This window comes from Corvus hawaiiensis, chromosome 13 (assembly GCF_020740725.1).
Source record: "Corvus hawaiiensis isolate bCorHaw1 chromosome 13, bCorHaw1.pri.cur, whole genome shotgun sequence".
NCBI classification, from domain to species: domain Eukaryota; kingdom Metazoa; phylum Chordata; class Aves; order Passeriformes; family Corvidae; genus Corvus; species Corvus hawaiiensis.
In genome coordinates, this window is record NC_063225.1 from 11,935,570 (window position 1) to 11,953,821 (window position 18,252).

Sequence of the window (18,252 nt, forward strand, 5' to 3'; positions counted from 1 at the left end):
TGAATGGAATTTCATTTACAGCCCTGTATTTTCACTTGCTGATTTGATTTGCAAGCCTTTGGCTCAGGGAGAATTTTTTGTCTGTATTTTGTGGTTGTTTTCTAAGCTTTAAATGCTCTGAAGGTGCACCCTGAAAATGCTGATTTGATCTCCAGCAGCAAAATGGAAAATTAAGGAATTTAGCATCACTCTGGGAATGGGAGGGTGCTGCTCTCCCCTCCCCTGGGTGTGATTCTCCTTGGGAGTATCCAGGAGAACAAATGAGGGAGGTGGGTTTAGTCTTTATAATTTTAATTCTGCCCTCCAGGCTGCTCAGAGCTTCCTTGGAATTTGGCACCCATGCAGGATCCAGCAGGCAGAGGGGCTGCTCTGAGCCCAGAGCTCAGGAACACACTTGAATTCATGTTCCTTTTTGCCCCTGGAAGTACAAATAAATAAATCTCCAGGCTCTGCAGCCGGACCAAATATTTAACTGAAGAAAAATTCCAAATCCAGGGGTTTACTGGAGGTTTTGCAGCTTTGTTTACAAATCCTGAACTCCTGTTTTTTAGCAGGGAAAGATAGAAATGTTTTGTGTGCTTGTAAAAGAAATTAATGCAGTGTTTCTTTGGCTGCCAACAGGCGGGAATCAAACAGTCCCAGTGTTGGGCAATGCAGCTTTTCCAAAGTTGGGATGCATCCCTGCTTTTTTCTGTCAGTTCTGACACAGCTTAGCCATTGTGGCAGAGCTTATCCAGGAGGTTCAATGCCAAAAATGGGAAAAGAGCATCAACCTGTTAACTCTGAGTGTGGTTAAATCCCACCTCAGGGAAGTCACAGGTAGAGGTTTTATACCAAAACCTTGGGAAAACCTTCCTGGTTTTTAACTCTGCTTGTTTCCCTCAGGAAATGGGTTTTTATGTCCTTCCTGCAGCACCTGTCTTCGACCTTCCTTACTTTTCATTTGAAGCATCCAGGTCTTCCCTCTGATGCTCCCTGAGCTGGGGGACTGTGCCCAAAAGACAAATGAGCCATTGCCCCACCATCTGGGAGATGAGAATTCCTGACAGACACGGATCGGGGGCCTGGCTGCTCTGGGAGTTGATTTTGGGATAGGAATAATGTGCTTGGTCACGGGTTCGGGGGAGGGGGTGCCAAACACATGGCACACAGAGCATCTCCTGCCGTGGGCTGAGCCTCTGCCACCAGCCTGGGGCTCCCCAGGGAATTCTCTGCCCCCTCCCATCTGCTGGGCCTTGGTGACAGCGACTGAGAGCCAGAGGGAAGGAAAAGAAGCGAGACCACGCTGGATTTGCCAGGAGTGGGGCAGAGGGGTTCTGTTCACAGGGAATAAAAATCATCATCATCATCATGGAGGAAGTGGTGGCCTGTGAATAGAGCCTTTGTTCTTGATGTTGTTTTTGCTTTGGGGATATTGTGGTGCCATCCTGTGGCATCCTTCTTGTACTGCTCAGGATCAGCCTGGCCACAGGGCTGGATTGAGGCACGCTCCCAACCTGCTCCACTCCCAGCCACCACTGGAATTGGCTGAGGCTGCTCAGATGGAGGCCTTGTGTATATTTTAGTCAAATATCGAACTTCAAACTACCCGGCATAAGCAGTTCTCCATAAATGATTGTTTTGTTGGGTTTTCATGTGGTGAAAGTCTTGTTTAGACATTGCTGCTTCTCACCTTTAGTGTGGCCAGTCCAAGCCCCTCCCGATCTGCAGCGTAAGCACTTGGCCTCAAACCAAATGCTGAGGTTTCGTGAGGAGATTTTTATTTCAGATTAAGATGAAATTCCTTTCACTGTCTGCTTTCCACTCAGTGTAATGATACTTTCACGATAATGAAGCATAATTCTGTTTGTGCTCTGTGCAAGACACTGGTATTTACGGGTGCTCAGTGGGCCCTGTATGTTGTTAGGGGAATATGGCAGGACGTGTTCTTCGGTTCCCTTGATCAAATATACTTCAAAATGTGATTTTTAGTCACTTTTATGCCACTACAAACTTACAGGAAGGAGGGAAGTGTGTATATGACATAGTTCAATCAAAACTCGGATTTCTGAGAGTTCTTTCTGGATTAAACTCAACCTGGCTCTTTTCTCTTTTCAGGCAGAAAAGCCCTGTTGGTTAGTTCAACACCGAGGTAATAAAATCCTGGTTTCTTTCTCTTACAGCTTGGCAAAATGCGCCTCACCATCCCCTGCAGGGCCCTGACTTGTTCCCACCTGCAGTGTTTTGATGCCACTCTCTACATCCAAATGAATGAGAAGAAGCCAACCTGGGTTTGCCCCGTGTGTGACAAGAAGGCTCCCTACGAACATCTCATTATTGATGGGTGAGTAAAGCTGAGATCAAATTCCAGCGTGTTCCTCCTGTCTGAAATCAAGGTGATCTCCCTCCTTTTTTAACTCCCCATATTTAACTTCCTGCTGCTGGTCAAGAAGTCCTGACCAGCTCCCTCTCATTCAAGAATTGTGCTCCTCTGACTCTCTGACTGTTCAAGTTGATAACAATGAAATCTATTCCTTCCAATCCTCAGTAAATTCCTGAGCTATCCTGCTGAAAATGCTTTTTCCCCCCCACCATGTTCCATAGTGCTGAATTCCTAGGTGAAAACAGCACATGTTGTATTTTCTTTTAATGGAGCAACTGTACCAATCTGGCAGAGTTGATAAGAGACAGCCACGTTAGAGCAAATAAATCCTGCCACCCCTCCGAGTGCCTGTACAATTCCGTGTACAATTTCACACTTGGGGAGTTGCTATCTATAGAAAGTGACACAGAGATTGATTCCCTGGTACTGCCTACTTGCAAAACACTAAAAAAAAAAATAAATCTCTTGTTGTGCCAAGTGTGTATTTCTGGGTTTGCATTTTAATTTCTTAAGAGAGGAATCTTGTTTTTTTAAAGGGTGATAAAGGGAGAGAACAAGTAGAGGCCTCTGAGGATACTCTCAATATTTAAAAAAACCCCCAAAACTGATGAAACAAACAAATAAAAACCCCAAAAGCAAAGCTGAAAACCCTGAAAAAACCCCAGAGTTTTAGAAAACCACCTCATCAATGATGAGTCTTTATTAGGGAGTGTGTGCTTCATTTTGCCAGTGAAGCATGAGGTCACTCAGGGTCCCTTGAGAGCCTTGCAAAAAGCTCTTGAAGAGACACTCAGGCTGTTTTGGACTCCTGGATGCCCAGATTTATGGGTCCTCCACCTCAGATCAAAGAGCTGAGGGGCTCCTTGTCGAGGTTTCTGCCTAAAATAGTGAAGACAGAAAGTGGGAATAATGCAAACACCACATTTTCCTTATTTCTCCTCGTGTTGCCAGGTGCAGATGTTGGAGATGAGCTGATCTAATTAGAGCATCCCAAAGAGAAGGTTATTTCTGGAAAATGCTCCAATCTGGGAAAGAGGGAACTGTCTCTAATTAAAGCCAAGCTCTTTCCTGCAGAACCACATGAATGGCCCTGGTCAGAAGCTGGAATTCCCACTGGGAGTGATGTGGTGCCAGGATCCCAAAGTTTTAGGAGGTGCCTGTGGGAGAAGAGGCTGCAAGTTGAGATTCCCATGCTCAGCATTTGTTAGGAAGTGTCAGGAAATACAAGTCCTTAAACCCTCAGCTGCAGGGACCCCTTTAAGAGAGGTTTCCTCAGGAAAATTTTGTCAGAGGGGGTGAGGAGGAGATTTTTTTTTAAACTCTCGTTCACATAATTCCTTTGTTTTGGGACATGGAGAGTTCTGTGTCACGAGCTCTGCAGGATTCTGCTCCCAGGGGTTTTAAATAAATGTGCAGATTTTTATTTGGGGTAACACTGGAATTTTTTCAATGATTCCTTTTTCTCAAGGAAGCAGCTGAGAGAAGAGCAGAACAATGAAAGCTTTTGGTTTCACACCAATTCAGACTTACACTGACTAATAAAAGCTCTTCTTTAGGTCTGATATTAAATATTTTTGATGGACAGGTTGTTCATGGAAATCCTGAAGTTTTGTACAGATTGTGATGAAATCCAGTTTAAGGAGGATGGATCCTGGGCTCCCATGAGATCGAAGAAGGAGGTGCAGGAGGTCACTGCATCTTACAACGGAGTTGATGGTGAGCCATGGTTGGGGGGTGTGAAGGACACTGGGATCCCCTAAGGATTGATGTTCCTTTAACCTCTGAAAATGCTCATTTTTAAACGTATATTTACAGCTTTGCTCATTTGTGAGATCAGCTAATTGAGTAGCACCTGTTTGGGGCTGATGGTAAAGTTTGAAGCTACCACCATTGTGTAGTTTATTTATCTTTATGACTTAGAGCTTTTTAATGAGCTGTGATCTGCTAATTGTAGCTTCTCGTGTTGGCTTTGTGCAGGATGCATCAGCTCTTCCTTGGAACACCAGGTGTCCTCTCACCAGCAGTCCAATAAAAACAAGAAAGTGGAAGTGATCGACTTGACCATCGACAGCTCGTCAGATGAGGAGGAAGAGGAGCCCTCTGCCAAGAGGAGCTGTCCCTCCATATCTCCAGCATCACCAATAAATAACAAGGGGTGAGAACAAAACAAACAATGCAGAGAGAAGTCAGAAATTTCAAAATAAATCGTCTCTAGAAAGTTCTGTGCTTGGGTTATATCCTCATTCGGTAGCTCGTGGATTTGCTCTCAGGTCACAAGGCCTAAGGTTGGAATCACAGCTTTGAGTTAAGTGTGGAACACAATAAAATATTTTAGTTGTGTTTGTGGGATGGTGCAAAGGGTTGTGGCTGAAAGTGTGGGTTCTGCAGGTCTGGGGATGTTCTTCTTGCGCACGAAGCAGCACACGGGGAGAGAGCAGGGAGGAGCAGGGATGGGGGGTGGGGTTTGGAGCGGCACGGGAATGGGGAATGCCAGGAGTACCTGGGCACCTTTACCTGAGCAGCCAGGCTGGAAACAGCTCCTTGTGTGTATAAATATCCAGGGATCCGTGGTGAAGTGGTTCCTGCTCCATCATGGGAGTGACTCGGTGATCACTGAAACCCCTCACGGCCTTTTCTCCCGTTGGAATTACCTTGTAGGGTATCGGTGCTGTGGGGTCACACAGATTCCTGTGGCGGTGGGGGTTCAGTATTCCTTCAGGATTGTCTTGTCCTGCCTTGGGAATATCTGTGACGTCTTTATAGAGATCCCAGCACCATTTACACTTTCAGCTGGTTGAGACTGAACTTTCCTTTCCTAAATTCCAGCTGCCTTGGACTGAACTAATTTTCCTGGTAAGATATTGTGAGGAGATGAAAGCTTGGGGGATGTGTGATGCTCACGCGAAGCTTTGAAATTGCTGCGCATCTTTCAAGAAGCTCAGAATGCATTTTGAATTGAAGTTCAATGTGAAAATAAGCCAATAAGCGTCCCCTGATGGGACAGCAATAAACCAGGAGTGTATTTTATGCTTCTAAAAAGCCTTTTTTTCCTTCCAGCATTTTAAATTTACCCCACCAAGCTTCTCCTGTGTCAAGAACCCCAAGCCTTCCTGCTGTGGACACCAGCTACATCAACACATCACTTATCCAAGACTACAGGCATCCATTCCATATGACACCCATGCCTTATGACTTGCAAGGTGAGTTCTGTCTGGACCTGTACAACTCTCCAAGCACTAATATTAATTCTAAAATTTTTGAAAAATTAGTTTAGTATCTCTGTTAGTGAAGAGAACCTGAAGTTTTATCAGTGTTGGGCTGGTTTTATTTCAAAATGAATGGTGAAAAAATGGAGAGGTGCTTTTTTGTTGTTGTTTTGAGAAGCTTAATTGTGTTTTTTGTCTCTTCACAGGTTTAGATTTCTTCCCTTTCCTGTCAGGAGACAATCAGGTAAGTCAGGGAGAACCGAGTCCTGTGGCAAACACTCTTCCAGGCAGGATGTGCTGTGTGGGAAGCAGCAGCTGTGGGGTGGAGGTGTGAGAACAGCGAGGCTGCAGCTTTGTTTTGTACACACAGGAGCAAACAGGAGCATTGTCTGAGCACAGGGGTGGCATGAGGCATTTTGGGAGCCAGGGGCTGGCAGGGATCCTCAGCCGTGGCTGAACGTGCAGCTTGATCCCTTTCCCTCCAAAAAAAAGAGAGCTGGGATGTCTCACCTGCCCTTTCTGCACTCCCAAGTGGGAAAATTGCATTAAAAGTTGAGGGGTACTTTCAGATCCTAATGAAGAGCAGAGCCTGCTGTGGAATTTGGATTCAGGAAACCTGGCTTGGTGTTCAAGATCCTGAGAATTACTGTGATCCAAGGAGTGCTGCTCTGGTTCTGCCAGTGGAGAGATACTAGGGAACAAGGCTGGGCAGCCTCGGTGTTCCATCATAATGGCATGGAGCATGGAGAGCAAAGTTCCCCCCGCAGGGAGGTTGGTTTAAATGGGATTTTTTGACAGCTCAAGCTCCTGCCCTTCAGGGGTGCAGCAGAGAGGATAACGTGGGACATCCCTTGCTCCATCCCATGGGACCAAGCTGTCCCTACATGCGTTTTCCCAGGATTCTGCCTTGCTCCCAGCAGGGATCAGCACAGCTGTGGCTGACCCTGACTTTTGGGGGCTGGCAAAATGAACTTGGGGGAATTTTGCCCCCAAGGAATTTTTTGAAGAGCTGGGAAAAAAAAAAAAAAACAACCCAGAAGTGCTGCTGCTTGTCCTTTTTTCTGGTTTGGGTTCTCTGGTCCCATTCCCTCCCTGCCATTTGCTGTCACTCAACCCCAGCATTCCCAGTTCCTTTCGGCTTCAGGAATGCGGGACTGCAAAGCTAAAAATTCATTACATCCTTGCACTGGCCGAGCTGCTGTGAAACCCAGGAGCTGCCAGAACCTCAAGCTTGACCAAAATCCCTTCTTTCTGTGCTGCTCTGAATGCCAAGTCTGCTGCAATATCTGAAATCTAACTGTTGTTTCTCCCCCCAGCATTACAACACCTCCCTCCTCGCCGCCGCAGCCGCGGCCGTTTCCGCGTCCGATGATCAGGAACTTTTACACTCCCGTTTTTTTCCCTACACTTCATCCCAGATGTTTCTGGATCAGCTCAATGCAGGAGGAAGCAGCTCCCTGCCAGCCACGAATGGTAGCAACAGTGGCAGTAACAGCAGTCTTGTTTCCTCCAACAGCCTGCGGGAGAATCACGGGCACCCCGTCGCGAGTAGGAGCAGCACGGACACGGCCTCAATCTTTGGTATCATACCAGACATTATCTCATTGGACTGATTTTTTTTTTTTTTTCTGGGGGTGGGCAATGGGGGGACAGAGGAAATCTTTGTGCTTGGTTTTCCTTTCTGTTCAAAAAAAAAAAAAAAAAACATTAAGACAAGGTGGTTTTTTTTTCCTTTTTTAAAAAGGGGGAAAAAAAAAATTTACGTGTACAGAGAACAAAAAAAAAAGTCTATTTTCAGTTTTACTTTTGTATATAAACCTAAGATGGCCTCACCGGTAAAAATAAGAAAAAAAAAAAGACAAAAGAGAAAAAAAAAATTTAACAAAAACAAGGAGCTTCAGTTCATTTTTCTGGATGCTGAAGATTTTACACCTGTGCATTTGTCATGTGAGTTTCTTTTCCTTTTTTTTTTTTTTTTTTTCCCCTATAGTTTGGACACAAATGGCATTATTTTCTTCACAGTTACAGAAACAGGAAAGGAGCTGAACTTCTAAAGTTCAAGCTTGGGAGAGGGTTTTTTTCCCTTTGCTGGTGGAATCTAATTCCCCGTCCCATACTGAGTGCAGATTTTCTTACGCCGAAAGCAGAGCAGACCCTGCTCTGTTTGCAGGCCGGAGCCTTTCAGGAGTGGGTTTGGTTTTTTGGGATTTTTTGTCATTTCTGGTTCCATGTGCCCCTCTATCCAGGCAAATTCTCCTTTTTAATTCCGTGCTTTAGTCAGGAATGTTGCAAACTCACCCGTGACAGGGCTCCAGGGAGTGACACGAAGCTGAGCGGGAGGTTCAGGTTGGACATCAGGGAAAGTTCTTCCCCCAGAGGGTGCTGGGGTGCTCACCAGGCTCCCCAGGGAATGCTGATGTTCCCAAGGCTGCCAGAGCTCCAGGAATGTTTGGACAACACTCCCAGGCACAGGGTGGGAATTTGGGGTGCCCTGTGCAAGGACTTAGATCCTCGTGAGTCCCTCCCAACTCAGAATATTCCACAGCTCCATGTTCAGTTACTCCTGAGGGCCTGACTCCATCTAATCCCAGGCTGAGGAATGACCTGTGGGATGAGATGGAGCATTTTTGTGCAGTGGAGCCCCACATCAAAGCATCACTTGGGCTGGAGGGGTTTTGTTTCTAAGAACTTCAATCCTGTTCAGATAACCTCAAATCTTATCAGCAAAATCCTGAGCATGTGTCAGTGTTACCTCATGGAGCTGCTTCTGCTTTGGCTTAGCCGTGCCTAGAGACGGCCTTGGCAGCCCAGGCCTGGCTTGTCTGGCTGGAAAATCCTCATTTTAGTGCAGTAGATCCAATGGCTGCTTCCAGGTGAACTTGTCACCAGCCTGCAAGAAGCAAATAGAAACTCCAGCACACCCTTGCATGGTCTGTGCAGCCGGTGATGCTCTTGGTGCCCTGTGCTGAGTTCAGTCGCCCCATGAATATTCCGTGTTCAGTGTGAGTCTGAACCCCAAACCCACCACTAAAACCCCCACATCCCAGAGTGTTGCTCCCTTTCCAGCTCTCTTAGGGGTAGTGGCTTTCAAAATTCACTTTCCTTGGAATTCTTTGGATTTCCCGGATTTTTTCAGTCTGTTGGAGCCGTATTTACTTCCTGGTTTCTTTTCTCATTTTTTTTTTCTTTAAGTTGTGCATGACATAGGAAATTTTTTTTTTTTTGGGTCATTTGGGCTGATCCGTTCTTCTTAAGGAGTGGAATGTGTAAATAGCTGGAATGCAGTTTTTTTTCAGGAGATTCTTTAAAGTCAGAGAAAGGGGGAGGGAAGGAAGTGATTCTTGTGTCCCAAAGTCCATGTCAGAGAGAGTAAATATTTCCTCTGGTGTGAAAAATATTTTTATAACTGGTTGAAAGTGCAGGTAACGAGTTTATCAGGAAAGAGAGTTAAGGAATACTAAAATTAGCAGATTCTTGTCTGAATTTTTTCATGTCCAGAAAAACTGTTGATTGCAAATAGTCGCTTCGAGCATTGACAAGGGCCACCTTTTGCCTATGAAGTCGTCTCAAAACAAAAAACTAAATCTTGCATTGATTAAAAAAAAAAAAGGAAAAAAAAAACAGGAAAAAATGATAAAAAAAACAGGAAAAAAAAAGCAAAAAAAAAGAAAACCTTTAATCCAAGTAGCATTAGGTATTGCTGTCTGATCAGTCGTATGGTTATTTGAAAGGTTCACATTATGTGGCATCAAAATTGTTTTTAGTGTTTTTACAGCATCCCTCTGCCACTAAATAGTTGACTTGAATTTTGGAAAACGGAACTGTTTGTGTTTATATGTATATGTGTGTGTATATATGTATTTATAGATCCGTGTGTGTGAGTTCCAGGTGAGTTAAATAGTTTTTCCCATGCATGTGTATTTCATACATATCTGGCTGATATATATATTTCACCATACACCGATTTTATAATTTATTAAATGTCAGTTAAAAAAGAAATAAAAGGATAGAAAATGGGAAAGACTTATTTTTGAAACAGTCTGATTTTGGAGTGATTAAACCTCCGCTAGGAGAAGCTCTCGTCCAGTTAATCACGGATAACCTGGAGCGATTTTAGTGGGAGTGCCCTGGATTTCCGGGAGCTCCTGGAACACCTGGCAGGGATTTGGGATTGCTCATGGCTGCTTTTCCCACCTTCCCATGGCCTTGACCCCAAGAACAGCTTGTGCCGCTTGTGGCAGCGGGATCGGAACCGTGTTAATCCCATGGAAAGCGGAATGTGGCGGTGTTGGTATCCCAGGATTTGGCACTTTGGGAATGGGAGCTCGGCTTGGCGTTCCTCATTCCCTGTGATCCCGGTGGGAGGAAGGCTCCAGGGTCACTGCCGGCCTGCGTGACCTCAGTGCTCTGCTCAGGAGGGACAGCGAGGGCTGTGTGAGTATTCCTGCTCCACGCTCCGGCATTCCCGCAGCTGGAATTCCTCTGCGCCTCTGACCACAGCGAGCGGTGCCTGCCGGAAGTCTCAGTCTGGTCTCCCCAAACCCCGGCTCTTTGCGTCCCCAGCTCTCCTCTGGGTGGCCTGGGCTGCGCTCCTGCTCCGGATCCTTGGAATTGCGGGTTCTTGTCCTCGGGCTGTGCCACGGCAGGAGCGGGGTGTGCACGGACATGGCTGCGGGGTGTGCACAGACGTGTGGGGTGTGCACAGACAGAAATGGCTGCGGGGTGTGCACAGACAGATGTGTGGGGTGTGCACAGACAGATGTGTGGGGTGTGCACAGACACGTGTGGGGTGTGCACAGACAGATGTGTGGGGTGTGCACAGACAGATGTGTGGGGTGTGCACAGACGTGTGGGGTGTGCACATGTGTGGGGTGTGCACAGACAGATGTGTGGGGTGTGCACACACGTGTGGGGTGTGCACAGACAGATGTGTGGGGTGTGCACACACGTGTGGGGTGTGCACGGACATGGCTGCGGGGTGTGCACACACGTGTGGGGTGTGCACAGACAGACGTGGCTGTGGGGTGTGCACAGATGTGTGGGGTGTGCACAGACAGACGTGTGGGGTGTGCACAGACGTGTGGGGTGTGCACAGACAGACGTGTGGGGTGTGCACAGACAGACATGGCTGCGGGGTGTGCACAGACGTGTGGGGTGTGCAGCGTGTCTGGAATGTGCACATCTCTGGGATGTGCACACGTGTGTGGGATGTTCACAGACGTGTGGGATGTTCACAGACGTGTCTGTGGAACGTTCACACGTGTCTGGGACACGCACACACGTGTGGGATGTGCAGACACGTCTGGGATGTGCACATCTGTCTGTGGGATGCACAGGGACATGGACACTGCTCTGTGGGACGTGTGTGTGGGGGGGGGGACATTCACACACGTGTCTGGGAGATCCGCACGTGTTTGGGGTGTGCACACACGTGTGGGATGTACACACACCTGTCTGAGATGTGCACACGGGTGTTTTGGGGACGTTCTCTCCCATTTGGGATGCGCACACGGGTGTTTTGGGGACGTTCTCTCCCATTTGGGATGCGCACACGGGTGTTTTGGGGACGTTCTCTCCCATTTGGGATGCGCACACGGGTGTTTTGGGGACGTTCTCTCCCATTTGGGATGCGCACACGGGTGTTTTGGGGACGTTCTCTCCCATTTGGGATGTGCACACGGGTGTTTTGGGGACGTTCTCTCCCATTTGGGATGTGCACACCTGTCAGGACAGCTCCGTGTGTCCGTGCAGCAGGAGCAGGGTGCAGGTGCCTTTGAGCGCCCCTCCCATCCTTCAGAAGCTGGAAAATGCCCCTAAACCACCCCATAACCCTTCCTGCCACTCCCACGGTGATCCAACAGCAGCTCCAGGCTTCCCTTCCTCTCCCTGGGTTCTGCAGGTGGGATGGTCCAAGGTTTCCTTGGGCTCTCGAGGACCTGCAGGGCCCAGGAGTGTGAGGAGAACGTGGTGAAAACTCGTTCTTTGTTGCAACCGACCGTGTCAGGGTTTGAAGCACGTTTTAAACAGAAGCGGGTTTGCTTTTTCCGTGTTGTTTAATCACTCTTTTTTAACAGAACGTAGGTGTCTGACGAGGGCAGGCTGCTGGTGGGCCCCGAAAGCGCCGCTGCTCCCGGGTTAACAAAGGGGGAGATGTAAACAAGCGGCGTGTGAGAAGTGGCCGTGAATTCCGTGAGTCGAGAGCTGTCATCCCTTGCCTTAAACCCCTTCTCCTGGCTTTCCATAGGGCATTCCAACCCCGCCCCTGGCTTTTACGGGTGTACACCAGTGTCAGTTTGTGTAGAAGTACCGAGTGAAAATATCGATTATCTGCACTGGGAAAAAGCACCGCCAAGCCCAAAGCAGCCTGGTCTCAGTGTTTCCTGTTCCTGTGGAAAGCTGTAGGTGGAATAAAAAGCGTTCGGCTGTTCTGTGTTTCCTGACGGGGGAAAGGGGAGGGAGTGGGAAGAGGGGTTTTTCCCGGGTTTTTTTGGACCCCGGAATGCTTTTTTGGGGGATGATTTGGGGCTGTGACAGCGCTGCTTTGTCCCGGCAGTGCATGCGAAGGGCGGCTCCTCCCTGCCAGCTTTTCTTTGGGAATGTTTTCGCAGCAGGAGCCGTTCTGGAGCAATCCCAAGTGACTGGGAGTCGCTCAGTGCCCGTGCCACGCTCTGCCATCGCCTGCAGCCGCCAGGATTTGGGAGTCAAATCCCGGGAATGGGGAGGGATGGGGCTGAGGATGGATGGGATCCGTTGGAATCTGGGAACAAACGCTCTCCGTGAAGTCCTTGTTCCGTCAGCTCCACAAACCAGGCCTTTCCTGGTGGATCCAGGGTCGGGAGAGCTCCAGAATCCAGGAGCAAACCCCCAGCGTGAGCAGAGCTGCATTCCCAGCTTTATCTAAACCCTGGGATTAATTGAGGGTGGCAACAGAGCGCGCAGGGAAATCCCACCTTCGGCTCTGGGTTCCGCCTGCTCCTGGTTTTCCCAGGGGATCCCGGCTCTGATCCGGGTGTGCCGCTTTCCTGGAGCGGTGTCCGAGTGCTGAGCTGTTTGTAGCTGCGATTTTCCGCTCTTTCTGGAATGTTTCCTATCATTGGAGCAGGAAGAGCCGATTAAGAGCTGAGGGGTGTGGCAGGTGTCAGTATTCCATGGGGCAAAGTTCCTTTTCCCTGGAAGGAAGCTGTTCAGAGAGCCAGGAATGTGGGGATGGATCCCAGTCTGAGCTCCCGGGGTTTGGGACCGTTGGGAGAACTGCAGGGATCAGGGCTTGGATCAGGAGCTCGGGCAGAACCTGGCGTTTTCCTTAACTGCAGGACTGAAATTCGTGGATCTGCTTCCATGGCTCGGGTGGAGTTCAGCAATGTCATTTAATCTTCCCTACCTTTCCCCCCTCCATGTGATATTCCATGAGCATAATCCCTGTTTTCCCCTCACAGGGACCCTGTTATGGATTTGGAAGGTTGGGATTTGCTGACATTTTGGGGTTTTTTCAATTTCTTCCCAGCTTTGTGTGACATTCCTGGGGGGCGGCGGCCTTGGAGTGTTCCAGCTGCTCCACAGGGATGGATGAATCTCAGAATCGTGGGATAATTTGGGTTGGAAGGACCTTAGATCCCATCTCATTCCATGGGCAGGGACACCTTCCCCTATCCCACTATTCCACTATGGGGCTGCTCCAAGCCCCGTCCAACCTGGCCTTGGACATTCCAGGGATCCAGGGGCAGCCACAACTTCTCTGGGAGTTCCAGCCCAGCCCCTCCCCACCCTCCCATGGAAGAATTCCTTCCCAATCCCTTGGATCTGCTGTGGCTGCCAGGATTTAATTCCTGATTATTTCACTGATGGGGCAAAGAGGAGATTCAGGATTAAGAAAGGGCTGGAGGGAGAGGAAGAGGCTCCTGGAGCAGAAGCCAGAGCAGATTTCTGGGAACATGGGCTCTTCCAGAGAGTTTTCCAGGTTGGTGTTGGTGCCATGATCGCTGTGAAATTTCCCAGCTGAATCCAGGGAGAACCTGCTCGGAATTCCAGACACCCCTTTGTGGACTTGCTCTGAGACACAGGTGGGATAACAGTAAGGATCCAGAGGAGTTTTAATCGGTCTGGAGCTGGGGAGCTTTTTCCTGGCGTGGAGAAAGGGAATTTCCCTGGCCCTGCTTGTCCCTGGCACCCAGCCCGGAGTGTGGGGACACCAAACACCCGCTGGGTCGTGCTGACTTCTTGGAGAACCAGGAGACCCCGACCACGAGTTCCTTCTCCCACAAGCCCAAGATTTAAATGCTTTTTAAAATAACTTTTTCCAGCTTGACAGGTGTTGTTCTATTCCGTTTATTCCAGTAACAGCTCACATCTTGTTTCTCCAGGAATGAGGGAGGAGTGGAAGTGGCAGAGCCTATGGAAGTGGCTGCACTAAATGAAGGCAAAATCAGGTTTCAAAAGGCAAATGGTGGTTCCTGAGTCCAGCTGAAAACTGGGAAAAATAGGAATAAATCCCTTCGGGGTCCTGCTCGTAGCCGATCTCACTCTGGGTTTCAGTAGTCGGCCAAAGGGAGGCAAATGAGGCGCACAAATTCTTCGTATCGGATGGTTCCGTTTGGCCCAACTTTGGCCTCTTTCAGCAGGTCATCGACTGAAAGCAGGAAAATACCATCAGCATGGAAAATCCAGGATTTGGGGTCTGGGGTGTTTTTGTTGGAAATCACCTCTGGGGTCAAGAGGAGGTGGCAGCCAGGGGAGTTTCAAACCGGCTCAATTAACACTCGGATTTTAATTCCATGTAAAACTCTCTGGAGCAGAGATACCCATCTTTTTGAGCTCCTCAGGGGAAAGAGTCACAAATGAATCCAAATGGGTTTGGGGGTTTATTGTGCCCCTTGGAGCCAAATCTCTGACAAACTGGATGGGTGTGGGGAGGAAGGGAGGGAGGGGAAGGGAAGGGAAGATGGATTTGATCCCTGTGGGAATTGCAGGATACCTTCTTCCTCGGAAAGCTTCTCACCCAGCCGGGTGAGCTTGGCCCGGAGCTCGGGCACGGTGATGACCCCTCTCTTCTGCCGGTCGATCATGGCCAGGGCTGTCAGGATCTCCTTCTCGGGCTCCTCCTGCTTCATCTGCCTGTACATGATGTTCAGGAAGGTGGAGAAGTCCAGCTCTGCGTTCCTGTCTGGAAAAGGAAGGGCAGATCCTTTGGGAATGGCTCCATTTGGGGCCGGATCCAGGATTAAGCATCCCCCTCCTCTTCCCCCCAGTTCCCTTTCCTGGGGCTTCTTCTCCCTGACCTTGAGGTTTCCTTTCCCCGTGCCTGGTCTGGCTCAGGGCACACCACAATTGGGGTTTTTTCTCCTCAAATCCCATTTATAACTTCGTTCAGTTTGTGCTCCAAACTTGGATCCTGAATTTTTAATCCCCCCCGCATCCAATCTCACAATTCCTTGGACTTTGTGCTTTGAGTTTTTCCGACAGGCCTGCAGCTGAGCATCCTTCTGTGCTCTCCCCCCTCTGCTGCCTGGCCCGGACAGTTTCCCAACCTCAAAATCCATATTAATATGTTTGTCTCCCACATTTTTGGGGATTTTAATGGCACTGTTTTAACCCGTGGGCTGGATTTAGCACATCCCAACCGCTCTGGGTAGATGTTCCCTCCTGGCTGTGCCTGGAGCATCCTGACTCCAGAAAAACCGTGTTTTCCCACCCTTAATCCATGTTTTTGGTGGCTGTGCCCGTGGCTCACCGATCCTGTGCAGGTGCAGGTGTCTCTGCACCTCCCCTGGCGTGGGGCTGGCTCCCAGGCACCTCATCACGGCCAGCAGCTCCGAGGCTTTGATCTTGCCTTTCTGCTTCTTGTCGTACAGGGAAAAACATTCCTTGAACTCTAATTAAAAACCGAAACTCGGTTACGCCATGTGAGATCCCATTGAGCCCCGCTCCCGCGGCCCGGCGGCCTTGGCAGGATTCCAGCCGGGATCTGGTGTCGGCTTCGGGGGTGGCTCCTTTCCAGGAGGGTGATGGGCACGGCGGGACGACCCCGCCAAGTGCCAGGGGCAATTAAAGCCGAGCCTTGGGAATTGCGGCGCTAATTGGGGCCCTCCAGCCTTGGGAAGCAGGGCTGGGAGGGGAAGCGGGAAACGGGAGGATGTTGGTGAAAAGTGGTTTTCCTGCCTTCAGGGGGTAGGAGAGGGCGCTGAGGGAAAGCCTCGAGGACTGAGGGGGAGGATGCTGGAGGAGGAGGATGCTGGAGGGGGAGGATGCAGGAGGGGGAGGATGCAGGAGGGGGAGGATGCTGGAGGGGGAGGATGCAGGAGGAGGAGGATGCTGGAGGGGGAGGATGCTGGAGGCGGAAGATGTTGGAGCTGGAGGACGCCGAGCTCTCCCGCATCTCCCCCTCTCATCCCGCTCGCCCACGGCCTTCCCACTTTCCCAGCAGCAAAGCCCGGCTTGCAGCTGACCTAGATACGGCCGGGAGCTCTCACGCCCCTTCCCACCCCGCTCCCAGCGCTCCCGGCTCCCTCCTGGTCCCGCTGGGCGCTGCCGGACGAGTTGTGCTGAGCGGGGAAAATCAGCCTGGTTCTGTGCCACCCCCCCGTCCTTGTCCCCGCTGCCCCCCGCCCTGGCTGCTGTCGGGGTGCCGGGGGTGCCCCGTGGGTGCCCCGGGGATGCTCCGGGGGTGCCCCGGGGGTGCCCGCGGGGTCCGTGGCCTCCCCTGCCCCGGCCGCCTCCTCCTCCCCTCGCCAATCCCTGCGCGGAGCCGCAGATTATCAGATTTGCCATAATACTCTTATTTCAGCTTTCTTCGGCCATTCCCGGAGCAATCCCAGCCCCCGGCGCGGATCCCCATTCCCAGGGTGGGTCGCGATGGGAATTTGGATCTCCTGTGCCGCCTCCTTCCTCCTCCTCCTCCTCCTCTGCTCCCACGGCACCAAAACCCTCCAGGAACTGGGATGGGGCACCTGGAATTTCTCCCGGTCCCTGTGGGATTGGGAGGGGCCGGTCCCTCTCTGTTGGTCCCAGTGCAATCGGTGCAACATTTTAGAGGGACTGGGGAGATTTCCCTGTTTTCCGAGCACGCAGATCCCGGGAGAGCCGGGAGGAGGGGGAGTGAGGGAGAACAAGCCCAGACTGAGACATTTTTGAGGGGAAATACCATTTTTATACATTTACAATCTTAATCTTGCTAATTAACCCCCGGCCCAGGACAAACCCGCACTCACCATTAATTTGATCCTGGGACAGAAACTTTGCCTGGAGCAGGAAGGGGAGGAAAGAGGAGAGAGAAAAAAACCAAACGGCTTTAAAATCTGATTTAGGGGCGCAGAGAGAAGGGTCGGCTCCGCCCGCAGCGCGTCACTCACCATGATTTTGGGGGCGATCCGCGGGGTTTAGGGCTCCTGGCAGGAGCGGAGGCGGCTGCTGCCACTTCTGCGGTTGATTAAGGGCTAAAGTCCGGCAGCCCCGGGCGGAGGCGGCCGGGCTGTAATAAATACCCGCTGCCATGGCTACGGGGCCTGAGCCTGCTGCTCCCAGCGCAGCTCCTGCTCCTCCCGGGAAAAGGGATCTTCCCGAGCCTCGGGATGGGGCTTTGGGGTTGTTTGGGGCCGCGCTGCTTGGGCACAGCTTTGGTAATCCCAAAGAGCCACACTCTTTGCTGCCGGGAGAGGAGGAAAATCCAGCCCCGCTGGAATTTTCTGGGGCCTCTGGGGAAGGGTGAGGGGGATTTATGGATCTTCAGGAGGGTTTGTAGGGGATGGAGGTCGGGATGTGCCCCTGAAATACTCACGGACAGGTGGAGAAGGTTTAAAAGCTCTCTGAGGTTTTATTTATTAGGATTGAATACCCAGAGGGGGATGAAGCACCTGGAGCCAGGCGTGGTGGACAGCCAGACCCACGGACAAAATATTTACTGGCCACACACGGACTGGACCCTTCCCAGTGACCATCCAAGGTCCCTAAACCCGCTGGGATGGAGCTGCTCCCTCCAGCGCTTCCCGTGAGTCACCGAGCTTCTCCCACGTTTTTATTCCGTGTTTCCCTGGGAGCTTTCCTCCTTCCCCCGCCGGGGCTGCGTCACGCGAGCTCTGACAGGGATTGTTCAGACCTGACGGGTCCCGGGGATGCGGCGGGAGCTGCGGGAGCTCCATCCCCGCGGCTGGAGAAGGGGGAGCTGCCCAGGCATCACCCCCTCCCTGATGCTCCTTTTGGGCCGCGTTTTTGAGGAATTCTGAGGAATTCTCATGTCTGAGCGAGAGCTGGAGGTGCTGCTGCACCGACCCTTGAAATCCACCCCCTGCCTGATGGATTTTGGGGCCGTTTGTGGGGAATTGGCCCTTTTGTGAGAGCAGGAGGTGCTGCTGCACAGATCCCTGGAGTTCAGCCCTGCCTGATGGATTTTGGGGCCGTTTGTGAGGAATCCTGAGGAATTCTCATCTTTTGAGCAAGAGCTGAAGGTGCTGCTGCACAGATCCCTGGATTCAGCCCCTGCCTGATGGATGTGGGGCCGTTTCTGGGGAATTGGCGTCTCCTACCCCGTTCCTGTGCGGGGCAGCGCGGGGCCAGCCCCGCGAGGCTCCCTGGGCTGCAGGGAGCAGCTCCGAGCGCGGATCCCTGCCCGTGGCTGCTCCTCCGGGAGCAGCCTGGGAGGAGCAGCTCCGGCTCCGTGCCGGGAAACCACTCCCATTCCAGGCCGGGATGATG

General features: G+C 50.8%; 2 protein-coding genes across 2 annotated transcripts in view; one reads left to right on the plus strand and one right to left on the minus strand.

Annotated features, from left to right (window-relative positions):
• PIAS1 (protein inhibitor of activated STAT 1) overlaps positions 1–9,595 on the plus strand; it is a 52,796-nt gene extending 43,201 nt beyond the window's left edge. The window contains exons 9-14 of the mRNA XM_048317646.1: positions 2,163–2,323; positions 3,948–4,078; positions 4,340–4,517; positions 5,420–5,562; positions 5,775–5,812; positions 6,885–9,595. Of these exons, the coding sequence (XP_048173603.1) occupies positions 2,163–2,323; positions 3,948–4,078; positions 4,340–4,517; positions 5,420–5,562; positions 5,775–5,812; positions 6,885–7,181 (948 nt within the window). The 3' untranslated portion in view covers positions 7,182–9,595. The remainder of the gene's footprint in view (positions 1–2,162; positions 2,324–3,947; positions 4,079–4,339; positions 4,518–5,419; positions 5,563–5,774; positions 5,813–6,884) is intronic.
• A 4,282-nt stretch (positions 9,596–13,877) lies between these two features.
• Positions 13,878–17,024, minus strand: CALML4 (calmodulin like 4). Its single transcript, XM_048317717.1, has 5 exons — positions 16,914–17,024; positions 16,773–16,803; positions 15,296–15,436; positions 14,540–14,728; positions 13,878–14,194 (listed from the first exon to the last, which is right to left on the minus strand). The coding sequence occupies exons 1-5, from the start codon at positions 16,914–16,916 to the stop codon at positions 14,097–14,099; spliced, it is 462 nt and encodes a 153-aa protein (XP_048173674.1). The 5' UTR covers positions 16,917–17,024; the 3' UTR covers positions 13,878–14,096.
• Between the last annotated feature and the right edge of the window lie 1,228 nt (positions 17,025–18,252).

Coding starts and splice junctions, on each gene's coding strand:
- CALML4 (XM_048317717.1), bottom strand. Junction 14,729..15,295: donor CCTGCACCTGCACAGGATCG/GTGAGCCACGGG, acceptor TTCCTTTTCCAG/ACAGGAACGCAGAGCTGGAC. Junction 14,195..14,539: donor GAAGCTTTCCGAGGAAGAAG/GTATCCTGCAAT, acceptor TCCTGCTTTCAG/TCGATGACCTGCTGAAAGAG.